The 20,129-nt window shown below is 38.6% G+C and overlaps 1 protein-coding gene across 2 annotated transcripts in view; it reads right to left on the bottom strand.

The window, feature by feature from the left end:
* Positions 1-217: 217 nt before the first annotated feature.
* The window catches only part of CDH6 (cadherin 6), a 120,347-nt gene continuing 100,435 nt past the window's right edge, over positions 218-20,129 (bottom strand). For both annotated transcript variants that reach the window (XM_008692676.1, XM_040630524.1), the window contains exons 6-12: positions 18,928-19,115; positions 16,758-17,011; positions 11,419-11,555; positions 8,811-8,932; positions 7,643-7,760; positions 7,260-7,511; positions 218-2,418 (exon numbers count right to left, since the gene is read on the bottom strand). In XM_008692676.1, coding sequence (XP_008690898.1) covers positions 1,928-2,418; positions 7,260-7,511; positions 7,643-7,760; positions 8,811-8,932; positions 11,419-11,555; positions 16,758-17,011; positions 18,928-19,115 — 1,562 coding nt within the window. In that variant the 3' untranslated portion in view covers positions 218-1,927. The remainder of the gene's footprint in view (positions 2,419-7,259; positions 7,512-7,642; positions 7,761-8,810; positions 8,933-11,418; positions 11,556-16,757; positions 17,012-18,927; positions 19,116-20,129) is intronic.

Consider the following 20,129-nt stretch of genomic DNA (forward strand, 5'->3'; position numbering starts at 1 on the left):
AAGACTACATTTCTCTTATTTTAAAGGTGCCGTCTTTACTTCCTGGGTAATACACCTATTTAAACTTAACAACTGTATGTTTCCAAATAGAAAGTATGTACTATATGACAGTATCCCCAAATGGAAATAACATTATCTGTAGAAAATTAACATTAATTGAAAATAAATCCCTAAGACTAATAATTGAAGTCAGCATATTCTTAAGTACATAATATATATTTTTATATATATATATATATATACACACACAGAGCCTGGGTTTGCTTTTTTTTTTTTTTAAGTTTTCAAAACAACGATGTTTTCGTTACAGTACTTTGGAAATTTCTGATGACTGCACAACATAAGATTCTAATGATACAAATCATTAGAACAGCCATATGAAATAAATGATTTGAACCTGCCAAAAGGATTAGTTCAGTTCAGTTGGGTCCTCTGGATAATAACTATGATGCTAATTGCATAATTAGAGAAATAATAGATTGGATGGATTGTACATTACTTTTCTGTTGTAGTTTGAAACCATTACTTTATCATTAGTTCAAAGACAAGGATGGCAAGGTTGCTGTAGCAACAAAGTTAAAAACAATGAAAAAATATTAATGCTTTTGAAAGTCAACTATCATTTTGATATAATCTTAAACACTCTTATTAAAGGGAATCAAATTTTTCCTTTCGTAAGCGTCTTCCAAACATGTACTATGTAGTTTTTCACTATGATCTCAATAATATATCTATATCTATCATGTCATATAAATATATAAATGTTTCCAGATGTGAAGGACAGGGTTTCAAGTTCAAGTGTGGCTGGCTCTCTTTCCCCATTAAACTCTGAGGGCGGGATTTGAGTTTTATTTAATCTATCTTTACTAATGCAACTTAATTGTGTACGAAGTATCTGAAGAATATGAATTATTGTACTTCACGCTGCTACTTTCAAGTATATTGGAATAATACTGACAACAACTACAGACAAGGAGTTAAAATTTGTCTCAGAAAAGTTCCTTCAAGAATTTTAAACAATTAGACTTATTTGTAATTAGCCTACTGATGGTTGAAATAATTTTAAGTGATCTGTGGTACATTTGGTGGCCCGAACTTTAAAATATGCTAAATATTTCCTTTGTTTAACATCATTAGCTGTTTTCCCTTTCTCTTTGTATGGTACAAGGGCAAACTTTTGCAAGCTTAATATATAACAAATTATGAGTTAGTGTCAAGGAATGAGGTATTACATTTTGTTTGTTGTTTTTGAATGTTACCATTTAGTTTGCTTCTAGTCCAAAAGAGGAACAAGAATCATAAAATGTTGGTGGATTTGATGTTTTGAATAGTCATTGGTGCCAGATAAAGTTCTCGAAGAAAAAACAGGGCTGGCAAATGCCATTTTGAATTCGTTAGGACACACCCATAATACACACCCATATATATAGTTCATTATCTCCTTGTGAGCTGATATACCAGGACCAACTTCACAGTTGTTTCTCCCTCATTTCTCTTACTAAAACTATATTTTTTATCATTAAAGCACAGTCCCTCATCCCATTAGCATGTGAAATGTACAGCCAGAGCAGCCCGCTGACCTGAATCAATGGAGTGTAGCAGGGAGGCCAGGGGATACTGAGCATGTTTCGAACTTGCCCTAAGAGAACAAGGGAAAATACCACTCCTGGTGCTCTCCTCCAGCAGGGGCCCTGTTGGGCTGACTGACATGGTTAACTGGATGCGCTAAAAAATAAACATTTGCCTTTTGGAAGCTCATAAAAGTGTACTAGAAAAAAGTCTCTAACATTGGATCCACACGGACTGCAGCCATTGACGTTTGGAACGGGTAGAACAGAGAACCCTTCACGGAGCGGTGGATAAAGTAGAGAGAAAGAGCCACTTCACCTATTTCGGTGTGGTACTGGAAAATGAAAAAGGCAACGCATTAGGAGTCTTTGTCACTGTCCACGCCTCCGTACATGTCTGCGAGCTTTTTGAACCGAGGGCCCCAGTCACTAAGGTAGTCGTAGTCCTGGTCTCCATCCGTGGTCACTGACTCCAGCGAGCTCAGCGAATTGGCCACTGAACCGGTGCCCTCGTAGGCGTAGGTGGCCAAGGAGTCATAGGGCGGGGCGGTGGGGTCCGTGTCATTCTCCTTTAACCTTTGGTTAATGAAATCCCGAACGTCCGTGTTGTCACGAGCTGCTGGAGTCCGTCGGGGGAGAAAAAGGGCCTCAGGCACGATGTCCCTGCGTAATTTGCTGTCCTCTATGGCTTCAGGATTCCTCAGGGTGCCGATATCAAAGGCCTGGGTGTCCTCCTCTCCACCACCTTCGTCGTTGTAACTGACAATGTTGTCTCTGATGTCCTCTTTGGATATGATCAAAGGTTCTTTTTTCCGCTGCCGTCTCAAAGCTGCAAACAACACCACTGTCACTGCAAGCAGAAACAAAGCAGAAGGGGAAGAGAAAGTTAATTCGCCGCCCAATTAATGTCAGCAAGAAACACTGTGCTCCAATGTGAAGTTTTAAAACTTCTCTAGGAAACTGCAGACTCAACTTTTATTTCTTTGAGGTTGTGCTTGCCTCCATGCGTGATCAAACTAGGACCCTCCCCAAAAAACAGAGTAAATATTTGAAAGAGAGTTACGATTTAAGTAGAGGATAAAACACCTTCATATTTTGTCAGTAGTTCCCTTTTGCTTTGAAATGGCAAACTAGTTTTCAGGGTAAGGAAAAAATAAAATAATAATAAAAAAAGCTCAAACAGCGAGAGCGCGGCAATAAGAGTGCAAATTATGCTGAACACATAAAATGCTCTGAAACTGCTTATAAGCACAAGGCTGGCACCTTCGGGATGTGTTGAAGGTTTGCATAACTCCGCAGCTAAAATAACTTTTGCACTATGCCTCCTTTTTTTTTCCTGGGAGAAGTGCAAAATTAGTTTAAAACCCAAAGTAGAGATGTGAATGTCTGCATACCTTTCTACATAGAAGAAATATGATTACAGATAATATCTGGAGAGACCCAGATACAATTCAGAAAGCCGTTCTGGACTTCAAGTTCAGCCCATTTGAAAGGGGGCAGGTTATAAGACATGCACCAGGTTATTTCTGTTTGAGCTAAACAAAATAAACACATTTAAGAGGGAACTTGGAAAAAAAAATCTTTCAAAGGTTCATCTTCTCTAACTTTGTTGCCTGGAATGTTGGTTCTTTGAATTTTTCCTCCTAACTCAAATTAGAGGCAAAGCAAGAATTGTGTTTAAATAGCTCCTCCTGTTTCTCCACAGCTGGCTGGGTCGAACACAGCTGGCTACCTGTAGAGAGACACATCTATGAATGGACATATGGGTGGGAAAATAAAAACACAGCGACAGCCTTAGAGAGGTCAGAAAATGCATTGTTAAACTGGGTTAGTCCAGGGGTGTTTCCTCAGAAAGTACTAGTAACGTGTTTTTATTTTCTCATCCATAACATGGTCCAGATTTTATGAGCCATAAAGAATTGAAATATTGTAGTAAGAATTACAGAATAATTGCTTTTGGTGGCTGTGTATATCTACCTATATAATGATGGCTATATGCATACCCAGATATCTATATATTAAAATTTCAGGTGTTAATAGTATTAATAATAATTGGTTATCTATTGAGAAATTCTATATGCCAAGCACTGTGCTAAGTGCTTTACATGCTGAATCTCATTTAATTACCACAGCAGTCCTACAAAGTAGGTACCGTTATTATATGTATTATATGTACTATATAATATAGTAACCATTTTTCATAGAGGAAATTGAGGTTTAGAGATGTCACATATACAAACAATTGTAATCCAGGTCAGACTAAAAAGCCAACACTCTGAAAGCACGTTGGGATTATCAAGTGCATGGTTGTATAATGGTACACATTCTATCTTGCTGCCAAAGAGCATCCTCATGCCTCATTTGTCAGCCATGAGTTTATGTATTTCTTCATTCACTAAGTACTTATGTAGTGCCCACTCTGTCTGTGCCAGGTACCGTTCTAGGTACTATCCATTGAAAATATTAATCAGGAGATGGGCAGGAGTGGTGGTGGTGGTGGATGGAGATGGAAAACAAACAATGTGTATCATAAATAAGGAAATTATTAGAAGGTGATATGTACAGTGTAAACAGAAAGAACAGAGGAAGGAGGATGAAGAGCACTCCCTTGTGTGATTGAGAGGCTGTGTATGCTTTTTAGGCGGAGATTGCTTCATTGAGGAAGTGACATTTGAGCAAAGGTGTGGGGAGTTAGCCAAGGAGCTGTCTGGTGGAGCACAGCTAGAAGGAGAGTGCCTGGAGTGTTTGACAAACAGCCAGGAAACCCTACGGCTGGCCCTGAGGCAGCCCCAGACAGGAAGGGAGTAGGGAAAGGCCTTGTCATATGGGGCCTGGAGGCTTCTGTATGTCCTCACTTAACCCTGCGGTGCGGGTGGGTAGAAAATTTCAGGGCTTTGGGCAGAGGGATGCTCATAATCTACCGTTTATGCCGGATTCCAGTGTGACCAATGACAAGGATGTGCAAAACAGAGGATTGTACCTCAGGATGGCCTCTGGGGATAGTGAATAGAATCAAGATGAATGTCCCCCAAAGCATTAAAACCTTATGTACAACAGTTCGTGCCATCGTTTAAGGCTAGATAGCAGGCATTTATCACTACCTAATTCCGCCCCAGTTTAAGTGATCTGTATCTATCGTTTTGGTCCTTTGCACACCTGAAAGTGCAATACCTAGAAGAGAGGGCACATCGGGTAATTGAAAAATTCACCACCTACTTCTCCTACAGCTACAACTGCCTGCATCTTTTCTTTTTAGCCCAATGTACATCTGAACAGAAATTCTAGAAGGGAGATCTTTCTCAAAGCTAACTTTTATCGACTGGAGATGTGAGTTCAAAGCACGTTGAACAAAACAAAACAAAAAATTCTGAGAAAGTAATAGCTTTCTTCCCAGTAACTGACCTCTTTTCTTTTCTCTACCCCCTGAGGCCAGAGGACAGCAGTGAGATTTGGGGTGGGGGAATGCTTGGACAATTTGTGCTCAAATCCCATCGTAAAGCTAGAAGGTAGCAAGGCATTTGAAATCAGTCTGCCTAGGCTCGCTTAAAGGATTTGACCCTTTTAAGTCTGTTTCTTTCTGTGAAAGAGAGGCAATAACACAGTGCCCAGTGTTGTCATCAGGAATGAGTTAGTAAATGAGAAGTTCTGTAGACTCTAAAGCACCATAGAGACACGAGATATAGTAGTTGTTTTCACTGTGGTTTTATTTTTGTAAATAAAACAAGAGATGCCACAGGATCCACTTTATTGACTGCAGATTTCCTCCCATATCGATGTGGCTTTTCTGTCTCTTACAAAATCTCAGGTTTGCTTCCACCTTCTTCGATTGTCTCATTTTCAGTTCGGGCTCTCTTTCAGCCTGAAAATTGCCCTGCCTTCTATGAGCTCCCAAAGAAAGTAGAGTGCAGTGTGGAAGCACCAAGGCTCAGGGGGAGAAGACCTGGGTTTGGAACTTTGTTCTACTGCCTGTTAGCTGGGTGATGGGGCTACAGGACTGCACACCTTAGAGCCTTGGTTTTCTTATTTGAGATGCAGATAAATATATACCAGATGGTTCTGAGGGTTAAAGGAGAAGAACAGTTGTGAAGCGTCTTGGCCAGTGTGTAGCCCACGGTGTTAGCCTAGTAAAGGGTCAGTCCCATTGAGGTCCTTTTTTTTTACTAGGTACAGAATTCCAAAGAGACTAGACCAGATGCAGGGAGCATGGAGACAAGTTAGGAGTACCGAGGAAATGGTGAATTTTTTGGAGGAAGGAAATGATGAAGAGAGGATAAAGGGAGTTGGTGAGGAGGAAAAAAGCCGGGGCAGGGGGTGGGTGGTGGCGGGGAGAGAATAACTGGGTAGATGATGAAGGAAAGGAAGAATCACCTCTTTGAGATGACAGTCAGCTCTCCTTCTATAGACCACAGAAAAGTCCATGGAATTCTCCCTGACTACAGGCCTGCCAATTCAGCCCTTCTAAAAATAACCTTTCCCCCCCCCAATCAAAAAGAATATTCATATCCTTCTCTTCTAAAACAATTTTTACAGACTCACACCATTAGAAACACTGATTTGTCTTTGCATACTGTCAGCTTTTATTTATCCTCATATCTTAAAATACTTTCCCCAAATCTTCGTTGACAAAGAGAATCACAGTTCTGTAGTTAAGTTTCAAGACTTCTGTTATAATTAGCAAAATTGATATGGAATGTGAAGCTCTTAAGCAGGGTTCCCTAGGCATTCTCTTCTTGGAAAAATGTAGGTCTTTTATTCTTTATTCTTCTCAACGCTATATTGTCGTTTTTAAAAAGAGTTTCCCCCCCCTGTGCAATCCAGGTTGATGCTTCTTACTTTTCTTCCCCTTGGGTAGCAAGCTTACTTTGACTTCTGGAAGGTCTGAATTAACTAACATTTGATTTCTTAGTTCACAACAGTCAACAGTCTGTTGAGCATTTTGAGCTCAACCTGTGTGCTTAATTCATGGTTTGGCGATAAAAATTTCATTTGAATCATTGCTGGACCTCGATTTTCACCTTGATTGCATTCATTTCTTTTAGGTCCCAGATTTATTTCCTCAGTCACAGAAGTTGTTTATTATTGAGAGCCTGAGAAATAATAGACATTGTGTATGTGGCAGCTGGGGAGCAGTGCTCAGAAGGTAGTGATTCAAATGGGTAGACCAAAGCAAGTTGGCTGGGCGGAAGAAAATTTCATCGCTTTTTATTTCCCCGTATGAGAGAGAAAAAGTCATCACGTTTCTCTTTCCACTTTCCCATTGATCTTTAAGCTTTACCTTCATAGAAAGGGTCATCAGCACACCAGCCATGCCAGATGACTTTCTCACTTTAAAATTTAACAATGTTTGCCAGGTTAAACAGGAAACAACAAATGAAATGAAAAGGGCATATTGAGAGTGCCCTCCAGTCCCCCTGGGATTCATTCCCTGTCTGAGAGACAAGAGATTCTTTGGGTGGAATGATTCCCTGGGTAGGTGAAGACATGGGCAAGTTTCACATCTGTTCATTTTCCAAAGCTATTTTCAAGCAACAACTAGTTCATGGTTGAGCAACACAGATTCTCAGCATGTAACTCTACTCACCTAGATCGGGCTGTATGCCTTACTGGGGGAGGTGGGTAAATCTAGGGTGTCACTGTAACAGTGTGTGCCCCTCAGCATGGGGAGATAGGATGCAGGGAGAAGCAGTTTACCTAGTAGGGTCACGATGCACAGAAGGATGGCGATCAGGGCCCCCGTGCTCAGTCCCGTGGGGTGCACGAGGGCCTCCGCGTGGCAGGACTGCATGTTCCCATGGTGGTCACATGCACAGACCCGAACAGTCACTGTCCCAGTGCTGCTTTGGACTGGGTAGTCGTTGTCTGAAATCACCACAGGCAGGAAATAGGTGCTCATCTCGTGTCTGTTATAGCCATTTTTCCGAGTTAAGATTCCTGCCGTGTTATCTGCAACCAGAAAGCAAAGTGGTGAATGTCACATGCCTACCACATCATGGATTGGAACAATTGTGACGCTAATAGAGAGAAAGAGAAAGATATCAGTATACCGACAGAGAAGGTAACTTGGGTCCATTTACCTTTGTTGTCTTGAATGGTAAAGTTTGAGCCACTGGCTGCTTCGGGGGCCAAAGAGAATGAGAATTGGTGCCCGCTGTAAGGGTCATCTTTGTCAACGGCTCGTAGGGTCTGAATCAACTAAAATCAAAGCCATAAAGCTGCTATGAAGTTTGGCTAACTCAAAAGTGTTCCTTACAGTTTTACAGTAAATTGCTTGACTACATGATTTCTAATTTTAGTTTAAGAACAATAGCCTCTAGAACATTTACAGTGAATCCACTTTATGCAGTGAACTGATGGGTTGGAAATAGAGCCAGGAATGACCAGGAATAAGACTTTGTTGTGGGGCTGTCCTGGGCACTGAAGGATGGTTAGCAGCAAGCTTAGCCTCCTCCCACTACACACCAGTAGCATCCTACTCTTTGTGACAATCAAAAATGTCCCCAAACATTGCCACATGTACGCCGGGGGCAAAATCGCATGGGTTGGGAAACACTGCCCTAGAGTGATATAATACCACAATGATCTAAGACAACATTTCAACTAAAAAAATTCAGGCAGTCTTTGGACACAGCCTGTTTAGAAAGGCAGTCTTGACATACACATAAGCCATCGGCTTGCATAAAATCTAAAAAGAAAGTTTGTACATAAAACACAACTTCAGCTTCCCACTTTAACATGTATTTTAACAGTGCACTTCTATTTCGACAAACTGTAACATAATTTTTATATCACTGGCTGAAAAGACCTATTTCGGGTAGGGGCAAATGTGTAAAACAGGAAAACATTCACAAATTTGTATTATTTGTACAGGTGGGCAATATAAATAGGTGAAACTATGAATTATGGGCAATTGTAAAATATGTTCTGGTTATTGCTTTCCAGTATATACAGTAATTAAAAGTATGCTCACCAATTAAGATTTTTCCAATAAAGCCGTGACTAATCTATTTTAATGAAAACTTAAGACTGATTTGAATCAGCATCAGTCTCTGAGAATGATGAACTTCCAGTTCTTAAAAACTGTTTGTTCTCTTATGCAAGTTAAACATTCATTCTGGTTCTTATTTATAGTATTAATTTTGTTAGCATTTACTTCATAGATAATTCAAAACTCGCCCTCAGCTTTGTGTATTAGAAGATCTAAATTAATCTGACTGAATTAATTTGCTTTCTTATGAAACTCACCTGATCTGCTTTTGCTTTTTCACAGACAAAGGTTTCATAAAATTCAGCAAATTCTGGGGCATTGTCATTGACATCTAGAACTTTAATATATAGAGGGACTCGGCTGCTTTGCTTTGGATTATCTGCAATACGCCAAAAAAGAAAGAAATAGGCATTTATATATTGATTGCCAATTCCCTTTAGACAACTGTCACTCACTCCTTTCTCATTCATACACAGATTTCCCCAAGGCTGCTCTGAGTACCACAGGGCGTTATGTACCGAGTTAGTCACCAAAAAGAATTAGATTGGTACTTCTGGAGTTGGATACACCTGCTGGAGATACCTATGGGACAAAGCTACTTGTGTCAATAGAGTGAAACTGGATAGCAAACCGCAGAGTCACATAAAATAAAGAAAAGCTATCTAGGAAAGGCGTTTATAGAGGCAGATTTTAAGGGAAGCCAAAGAAGCAGGGAGATGGGGAAAATGTGTACAAAAGAAAGAGCAGGGGGAAATGAAGGAAACCAATGGTTGCTTTGGTCTTAGTTCTTTAGTTTTTGTGCTGAATACAGGCTAGATGTAGTGCCCAGCACTTTGCTATGTTATCTTATTTAATCCTTACAAACTTCTGAGGTAAATACAGTTATCGCCCCTACTGTAGAGATGAGGAAACCAAGGTACACACAGGTTAGGTAATTTGAACATCTTCACAGAGATGATAAGTAAGAAGTAGAGCCTAGATTTCAACTTGGGTCTGTCTGACTCCAAAGCCCAGGCTGTTCATCCAGGATAATGAGAGAGCAGCATCCACGTTGGAAGACTGGAGGTGAATGAGTATTTTGGGTTGTGTGGAAGACAGATTCCTGGTGTAGGAATCAGGAGCTGGAATCTCCGAGCTCAGCACTCCTCATTCACTTCACTCACACATCTGTTTGTTCACATCATAAATATTTAGTGAGCATCTCATTTCTAATACATGCCAGCCACTCTTTGGGGTGTTGGGACACATAGGGAACATGACACAAATCCTGCATCCTGGAGCTTTATTCTAATGGGGGCAGATAAACTGTAAACACATGAATAGATAAGGCGTCAGATGCTAAGTGCTGTGGAGAAATTAAAGAGGGAAAGGGATGGGAGAGAGGTGGAGGCGCTACTTTGAGTGGGATGACCGCTCAGTCTCATCTGATGAGATGCCATTTGGACAGAGACACGAATAAAGAGGATTAAGCCATGTGAATATTTCCGGCTCTCCAGATAAAGGGAACAGCAAGTGCCAAGGCCCTGGGATGGGAGTGGGCTGGTTTTATGTAAGCTCTGGGCTTCTGTTGCATCAAAGATAGTTAAGAAGTTTAGACAATAAGATTCTTAAGCTCCTTTGCATCTAAAATATTGCTCACATTATTCTTCCAAAGTTGGAGCTGCCAAAGATGAAGTTTTAAAAGGTCTTTATCACTAGTACTTTCAAATATATCACAGAAACATTAAATCTTTAAAAAAAATTTTAGGCACAAAGCTTAAAATACACATGAAATGACTACTTCAGTAAAACATAAAATTTCATGATGTTATAAAAATGGTCCTTTTCAGTGTGAAAAATAATTTTGTAATTTTAAAGCTTTAAGTATGCTCTGTCATCAGTATCCACATTAGTCCCTCTGTATAAATTCTGGAGAGCAAATTCCTACCTAACACATTTGTAATTAGGAGTTCTTAATGCTATCACAAAACAATGCTTCATTTTGCCCAAATTGGTAATTTATTATTCTACTCAGTATTTTTCGGCCGTTTCAAATCTCATGAGTTATGTTGACAAAGAATACTACTGTAATATACCATTAGGTATGGAATATTGCACACTAGATACCCAACTGAGCTAAAAATATTTGAACTTTTAAAATAAAAAACACTAAAAAATGAGCTATAATTTGGAAGCCTATTTTTAAACATTCAAATGTTATTTTAAAAATACTTTTTCTTTCATGTACTTAGGCCTACACATTGTGTTTACATTACACAATTTTCACTGTGTATAATCATTTTATTTGAAGCATTCATTTGGCACTATTTTTCTTTGCCTTCAATTTCATGGGGACTTCCATAAAATCCACTCTAAACATTTTATTGATTACTTGATGGTTTGGATTGCTCACTTTGGTGTACAGTGGAAAAGCTAAAATTTATATCTCTTACTTCTGTAATGATTTTGAAATAGAAATTCTTTAGAAAGCTGGAGGATAGATATCTGAAAGATTTCTAAGTAATGCCTGCATTTTTTAATACACTTGATTTCCCTTCCCTCCCAATTCCAGCCACAAGCCCATGTTTTTCAGCTGCTTCTGTAATGTTCTGATTGATAAAGCTTTTTGGAATCAAATCTACTATGTACCAACTCAACCTCATTTGAGAGATGCATTCTCATTTTATTATTTCTGAACAGATCGTCCGCAGGTGCCTCTGCATTTGTGAATGAATTAACACATGCCTAGAAGAAACATTACTGCAAATCATTGTATTCGAGTAGGATATCAGTACATGGTGACGAATTTCAGCCTTGCTTCACCAGCCCTTGCTGGGACACTCACTCCGTCAAGCAGGGACAGCTGAGGGGTGAGGTTAGACTTACTGATCTCTGTTGCTATCACTGTAATGTTGTGCCACAGCAATGTTTCTCGGTCAAGAAGTTTCGATGTAAAAATTGAACCATTTCCAGAATCAATGTTGAATATTCTGTCCATATCTGTGTGTCGATCAACAGAATACCTAAAAAGGCAGAGTAGAATTTAGAATAGTTTTCTTTTCTTTTTAAAATGAAATACAGTTGACACACAGTTAGCTTAGTTTCAGGTGTCCAGCATAAGGATTTGACAAGTCTACATGTATGCTATGCTCACCACAAGTGTAGCTACCATCCATCCCCATACAGTGCTAGAAAGGTTTTCTTTGTGTTTGTTATTCTCACATCCTAAAACTATTCCCAGAAAGTCTGTCACATGGATTTTTTTCTACTTGTAGCACATATTTGCGTATCTATAACTCAATACTAAGCAAAATATTCTGGGAAATTAATTCTTTACAACTGAGATCCTAATGGTAAACCCATTAGACAAGTTGCATGAGTTTGAGAATCACCAATAAAGTTTCTTTTATATGTAATTTGTATCAAGTTTGTATAGTAATTGTCACATTTTAACTCAAATTTATAGAACCTTAGAACTTTAATGTGTACCCAGGTATTCGTGTGCATAAGTAGGTTGTTGTCTAGTTTTCTGTTATCTACTTTGTTTTAAAAATGATTACGTGAAAAGAAGCAGAAACTGGCTAGTGTGGCTGCAGTTAGTGAGGTGGGAAAAGGGAGATAGAAAATGAGGTTGGACTGTCGATGGTTGGGGGGCCATGGCATGGAGTTGGGATTTGTTCTAAGAGCAATGCAAATCTACCAGTGGATTTTAAGCAGGGAAATGTTCCAATCTAAGTCACGTTTAACAAAGATCACTGGTTGAATTGAGGAGAATGGTTGGCAGGTGTGGTCACAAACTGATAGACGGGAAGAACAGGATTTGGGGAAGATCCTAAGTTCCTGTTTGGTATATTGAAGCTGAGGTGCTCAGGGGAAGTCTGGGAAAGGAAAGATCTGGATTGACAACTTAGATTTCTGGTTCAATTGTCCAGGAAGAGGAGGTCCAGTGAAGGGAGAAAAACATTAAAGACAGAATCACTGAAAAGATGATGGGAAAATGGAGACCCACGGTGCCCAGAGCAGAGTAGGAGCTAGACAACTATCTAAGGAGTTCAGAGAATTCGAAGAAAACCAAGAGGTGTCTTAGAAATCAAAGGAGGACTGAGTTTTCGATGCTGAAATTGATGAAAGACTAGTAGATTTTGAGAAATGTTATCTTCTTTATCAATTTATTACCAGTTTTTGGAATAGCTATATGTGGGGAAAATATGTATGCACTGTTTTATGTAGGGGACATTAAAGAGAAAATTCGGGAGACAGTTGATATGTTAAGGTCATTAGGGGGAAAAATTGCCCATTTCAGCTAGAGTCTCAAAATTTATGTCATGATGGGAGATTTTAAAATGTTGGCTTGGTAGAAATACAATTAAGTAAATGACCAACTAGTCATACACATGTAGACTTATTATGAATACTCTAAGGAAAATAAGCTCTTGTTACTAACTTGTAATAGTGTACCATGTTCAAGATTCTATTTCAGTCGATTATTTTGCTTCAAATGTAACTGGTGAATTATAATAAATATATTTTAATAAAATATATTTTGTCATCTATCAAGGGTCTAAATAAAATGGATATTTGATTATTGGAGTCTATTTAAACCTGATATTAAAGAGAATCAAGAAGTTCAAAAAGGATATGTATATATCTCAAGTCAGGTTAGAATTTTAATTTTAGTTTATATAAACCTAATATTTTGTTATTAAAGGTTCATCTCCTACAGATAAAACAGCTATTATTTTTGCCAATTATGTCATGAATCAATGTTTATTAAGAATTTAGGCAACAGGGGCGCCTGGGTGGCACAGCGGTTAAGCGTCTGCCTTCGGCTCAGGGCGTGATCCCGGCGTTATGGGATCGAGCCCCACATCAGGCTCCTCCGCTATGAGCCTGCTTCTTCCTCTCCCACTCTCCCTGCTTGTGTTCCCTCTCTTGCTGGCTGTCTCTATCTCTGTCAAATAAATAAATAAAATCTTTAAAAAAAAAATTTAGGCAACAGCATTGAACTTGATCACCTGCCTTCATTTTAAATTTGAGAATGATAAATATTTATAGCACATGACTAATTACCCAAAAAGGAAATCTCAATATTCATAGACTTTGTAAGACATTAAATGATTGCCTACAAATATTTTTTCCCTCATGAAAAATGTCAAGCTTAAGATATGCTGCTTATTGCCTTTATAAGCTGTTACAATTATATACAGCTGTAATCTTTTCTTGTTCTTTTCTTCCTGCTATAGTTTTAAGTTTTACAAGTAATTGTATTTTCCTGTCAAGCCTTTGAAATAAAGAATATGAGGTGAGGAATTTTTAGTTGAAGGTGGCTTTTGATTTTAAAGAGGAACTACTTGGGAAATACCCAAATTATACATGAGTTTTTCCCTTAATTAGGAAATTTAAAATTAATAGGAAATTTCAAATGTCTACACTGTTTAGGAAAGATGTATGCACATGAAGCCTTATCTGTTTGTTGTTTTTCTTTCCAAAGTAATTTCAATTCCTATCCAGTATATTTACTGCCCAGTCACATTAATTGTAGTCATAACAGATAAGGAACAAGGTAATCAATCTTAACATGATTATAGCAGATTATTTTGCTAGGTAGCTCTTCCCCCCCCCCCGAAATTTATTATATTCTGTGATTCAATAATTTGTCTTCTAATGTATCCTCCCAAGTCAGGGAGATTTGTGGGTCAGGACAGGAAGTATGTTTGCATGTAAATTTTTCATAATATTTATTCAGAGTGACATTTTATAAGACTCTTCCATGAAGTCAAAGGGCATTTGTGATAAAGTTACTGGAAGAAAATTATTTTATGTAATTAAAGATTTGTACCTGTATAAAGATAGATTGATGTTTGGGGGAAGAATTCTCTAGTATTAAGTGTGTACCTAACATATTGTCTAGCACCTAGTTCAGTATTTACATCTTGGATAACCAAAAACTATGTGTGGATGTACTTTCCCAGTATGAGAATCACTTTTGTCCTATAAAAGGACTCACTGGAATATACATTTATATACCATATATCCTTATTGGTATTTTTATCCTTAAATCTATATCTATATATGAAATCCGTATGTACCAAGAAAAGGCTGGCATAAAAAACTTCAAAATTAGCTGACAGCAAACCCAGTCTGACAAACTAACTACTTCCTTTAATACACGTAAAATAATGCAATGGGTTAAAATGGTATTCATTATAAAAAGTAAAATAGACATAAAAATGCAGCCAAAATTCCCAGGAGACATTATCTCTTTCAATTAAAAACATGTTGATTGATCAAAGAGGTAACAAAGCTCATATTTATATAAACTAGCAGCATTAACACTTTCAAATTTGTCTTCACATTGACTTGCTAAGATTTTTTTCCTTTACACACTTAGGACAAACTCCAAGTGAGAGAATCATTGTGAAGTACTTAAGATTATTTGTGTTGTACAAGCAAAGGCTGCCATTCATTTTTCTTATTAGTAATATTAAATGTATATGGAAGAACACTTGATCCGTGGAGCTTATATGTGGCTACTTTGGGTTGACCGTAGTCCAGTTGAAGGAGTCTATGGATATTCCAGCAGAATGATAAAACAACAGTGTCTGTTTTCCCAATGATTTAAAACTATTCTCTGAGAATAAACCAGGCATTTTTGTGTTTTAGGTGTGGGACTTGCCATCAGGTTTCATTCGAACAAAGAGCTCATGGCTGAAAAGTTAGAAAATGATTGCCTTAGAACCTCAGATTCTTTCATCTGCAGTATTATTCTTCATGGGGCAGCCAGTGTGATCCTCTTAAAAAGCAGTTTTAGATTAGGTAATACTCCTATTCAAAGCTTTGCAGTGGCTTCCTACCTCAATCAAAATAGAACCCAGTCTTTACCAAGGCCTACAAATGCCCCAGAGGACCTGCCACACTCACCACTTACCATACCTCCCTGTTGCCTCCTACCTTACCAACCACTCCCCACCGTGCTCACTCTCTTCTAGCTCATGAACCTCCTTGGTACTCCTTCCTCATGCCAAGCAAGCTCTGGTATCAGACCTTACCCTCATTTTTCCCTCTTCTTGGAATGTTCTTCTCTCAGATACCATCATGGTTCATCCCTTCATTTCAATCAAATCTTTATTCAAATGATTTCCTACCAAGGGCAAGCCTGACCGCACTATGTAAAATGGTACCCCAGATACCCTTTGTTCCCATACTCTGTCTTATTTTACCGCTTACAGTGTATTTTACCTGAAATCCTGCATATTTGTTGTTTGCCTATTTCTGTCTGTCCCAATTAGAATGTAAGCTTCATGAGATCAGGACTTGATATTGTTCTCTGTCGTATCTCTAAAGCCTGGAACGTACCTGGCATATGGCAGGTGCCCGGATCAGAATTTATCTGTGGGTTCACTGGCAAGAGTTCCTCTAGCCTGTCAGTCTGCTTACTTTTTTTCTTTTTCTTTTTTTTTTAATGGGGGATAATTGACAGAATGATACTCTGATTTAGCAATTTTCTCATCTAGTCAACTAAGCTACTAAGACTGCAAGTTGTTGACTCCAGTGCTCTCATGATAAAATTCTAGAATTCTAAAGCATCTGTGATTTCAAAGAGCAATGAGGCTTTCTTGCAGCGTGACTTACAGGTAAGGTATAAGGAATGTATAGGGAAAATAGAGCTTGCTTACATAGTATAAATTAGGATTCGGCTCTATTAATTTCCCCAGGATTTTGCAGACATATATCATGAAATGGTTCTTACTTTTATCCACGTCTGAAAAAGAAAAAAAATCATGCATCCAAATGGAGCATAATTCTGCCTCTGAGTGTTACATGATAGGTTCCTGCACACTTGAGAAACAGACTCAGCCTGGTGTCTTGTTTATTAAAAGTCACAGAGCTCTCTCCATGCTACTATTTGACAAATCTAAGGCCTTAAAGAAATATTCTAGGCCATTCTGTTGTATTTCCTTATACCATTTTCAGGTAGGTAGTCAACTCCTATAAATCATTTTGTGTTCCCCCCCGCCCCCAAATTTTGTGTTTTTTAGATTTACACTGCTGCTGAAATCATGTTCATGTTGACAAAGGAGAGTAAAGATGCTGTTTAGAGTAGTTTTTCAGGAAGACACAAGTGTCTCATTGGAAAAAAGGATTAATTTTCTAACTTGCAGGTGATCCTTGCAGAGCCATCGGCTAAAGCTTCCAAAAGAGACGGGTTGTAGGAGTGTGCTTACTTGACAGGATTCCTGGCAGCGTCTGGATCTTGCGCTGTGACTGAGCCTATTGTCGTGTTTATCTGAGCATCTTCTCTTATCTGTAGGATGTAGGCCAGTTTGCTGAAGACGGGGGGCTCATCCACATCTTCCACCATAATTCTGACTGTGGCTGCATCTTTGAACGGACCCAGGTAGAGAAAGCGGGGTTCAACATGAGGATTGGAGGCTTCCACCTTGAGGGTGTACACTTTCTTCTTTTCAAAGTCCAAGAGCTTGGGGAGGATAGGGGGGAGACATATTGGAAGCAGCCAAGACACACAGAAAGACATGAGCCATTTTTAGTGCAAATCTCGGGTAAATGAATATAACCATATTGCTTAGGGACCTCACCACGCACCATGAAATTGGGCAAAGGCATGGGAGTTGAGATGCCACACCGTCCTGGTGAAAAGTATGGGCTGAAACCATGCCCGCTGTTGCCTTGCAAGTGGGTGCAGGGGGTGCAAGGTGTGACAGGGAAGGGAACCCGGAAGCAGGAGTTTTAAAAAACTAAAACTGCTTAAAAAAAAATTCTTGTATTTGACTAGAGGGAGTCATGTCAGGGGTGCGTTGGCAAATACGTAGTAGATTATTCTGTGTCAGATGTTGTCACATCTGGCTGTACTTGAACACTGAAGGACCGTTTTAAAATTTGCCAGTATCTAGACCCCACCCTGGATCATTAAACCAAAATATCTGTGGTGAGGGTGGGAATCTATATTTTTAAATACCGCCCCCAGTGATGCTGATGTGCAGCCAGAATTGAGAACCATATGATTGCATCCTGACTCCCTTTTCCAAATTTATTTAGATTAAATAGATTTAATATGGTTTTGTTTTTTTGTGGGTTTGTGTGTGTGTGTGTGTGTGTGTGTGTGTGTGTGTGCATGTGCATGAGTTGATAAAATATTCCAAGTGATATCCTGATAAGGGCATTGGGCTAATTACTTGCCAACGAAAGTAATGATCATTGCTGTCAGAGGTCTTCAGGAAAAGTATCTCTACTTCTGGAGACACAGTGAACCCAAATGCTTATTGCTGACTTTTAGTTTTATATGATGATATGACAAGGCTCACTAGAAACACAATTAATCAAGACATTAGTGAATGTGATTTAGTCGGCTAGGCAAAATTTCAGTTTGAATCTGATAAGGCACTAAGAAAATTAAAAAGGTTAATGTACAGTAATGGGCTTCCTAATTATATTATAGTATAAAACATTGGTCTGAGTGTCGCTTAAGCATGTTTTATTGTGTTTCCAGGTATTAAGACATGTAATCCAAAGCTTTAGAGGAAAGAATTTTCTTGTTATTTACATCCACCGATGCTTATATTTACCAGCAGATACAACAGTGTGCTAAAGGAGAGAGAAAATATTATACCATACATGAGGGGAAGTGCAATCATTAAAAAAGTAACCAAAATTAATGTATTTTTAGCTTTGAAGCACACGGTTTATTGGTTTTAAATTTTCCCACACTTCTGTGTGTGGCTCTGTGGTGCTAGACAATTTTGGGGGGTAAACAGTGAATACATAGGGCAGAAATTGGAATTCAGAAATATAAAAAATTTATTATCGTGTTCCAAAGAGTAGCTAAAGAGCTCATAGGAAATTTGTGTTAATTTATTTCTGTGGTCTTTTTATATCCTCTCTCTCTCTAATTCAGGCCATCTTTATCACTGCTTGTTACTCTCTTCCTTCAAAGCATGTATCAGAATTTAGAACTATACACTTGTTTGTTTGCTTATTTGCTTTCTTGTCTCTTTTCTGCCTTAGATTGGCAGTTCTGTAGAAGCAGAGACCATTCTGTTGAATTGCACCTCCAGAATCTAGAACAGTGTCTGGCACTGTTTGTTTATTATTCATTGACGATATTTATTTTGTGTGTTTTAATGTATATTATTTATTTGTGTCATTTATTTACATCAGGAGGTTCTTAATAAGAATTTATTACAAGTATGAAATTAATGAATGCATCAGATTATTGAGGACCTCTAAAAGCCAACCATTAGACGTGGTGTTTAAAAAAAATAATTAGTAAAATAAGAATCTAGAGCAACGTTCATGTGAGCCGTAATTACCCAGGTTACTCAGGGACTGGAGAAAAGTGAATGTCTCATTTGCATAGTAGTTAACAAACGGCATTACCTTTTTGACAGTAATAACCCCTTCCTGGGTTTCCTGGTCGGTGACGACATCAAACATGTCCAGCCCCTCTCCCTCTGTAATGCTGTACTCAATTTCAGCATTTTCTCCCATGTCAGCATCGCTGGCTTTGATCCTGCCAATTGGTGTACCCGGTGGTGAAGATTCAGGGGTTTTAAACTGGTATGTACCTATTAATCACCAGACAGATATAAGTCAAGCACAGATGAAGGATACTCTATCATAATAAAGACAAAACCTATTTTCTAACAGTTCTTTCAGACATTACTACGGATGCAGGCAGATTTGTACTTTCCTCAGGATAATTAATGGTGTTCTATCCTCCTTACATCCTTACTTTCATGATCGTTAAGAATATTTCTTCTGTCATGACCTGTCTCTTTGCAAATGGAGAATACTTTTCTTGTCCTGTAAATAGGCCTCGGGGTTCACGGGTATGATGGCAAGAAAGACTAAACTGCTGGGGGGAGGTGCACAAGGTTTCGAAGCCCCTGTTAATTAATCTTAGCAGAAGGAATGGGAAAGAATTTAACCTGACCTGTGACTTTAAGCCAATTGTGAGGTAGTTCTTAAAAGGGTTCTCTGTGTCATCGCTAATAACAACTGGAGGTGAAAATAAATGACAGCGATCTGGAGGATGTATCCAAGTAGACACTCTTTCNNNNCGCACAGGGAGCTGGTCTGGGATACAGCTAGACACATGGAGAGAGAAAGCTCCTAACTGTGTCTTTGACTACTCCTTTTAAATTTCATGATAGTATTTTTTCTGTGCATAGGTTTCTCCCATTCATGTATTTGTATTGCTGATTTAAAACCTGTATTTCATAGATGTACACTTTTCTTATGTCCTCATGTTGCAAAATTAGTTTAAGGAGACTGCATGTGAGTTTCAATTTAGATCCGCCAGACCAGCATGTACTTAGGACAAAAAAAAAAAAAAAGGAATAAGAACAAAACTTATTTTACTCTCACCCATTGCATTTTGCCAACCATCCATGCAAATTACTTTGGAAAATACATAGACTATAACACCACTAGAATATAGTCATGCAATAATATTCATCCATTCAGTAAGTGTTGGGCTCATCCTTGGCAAAATGATAACACAAGCCAAGGTTTTCCTCTGGAGTTATTCTCCCCTCCTGTGCTTTGATACATTATTCAGTAATGATCACAGGCTATCC

Source organism: Ursus maritimus, unplaced genomic scaffold (assembly GCF_017311325.1).
Source record: "Ursus maritimus isolate PB19 unplaced genomic scaffold, ASM1731132v1 scaffold_15, whole genome shotgun sequence".
Taxonomy (NCBI): Eukaryota; Metazoa; Chordata; class Mammalia; order Carnivora; family Ursidae; genus Ursus; species Ursus maritimus.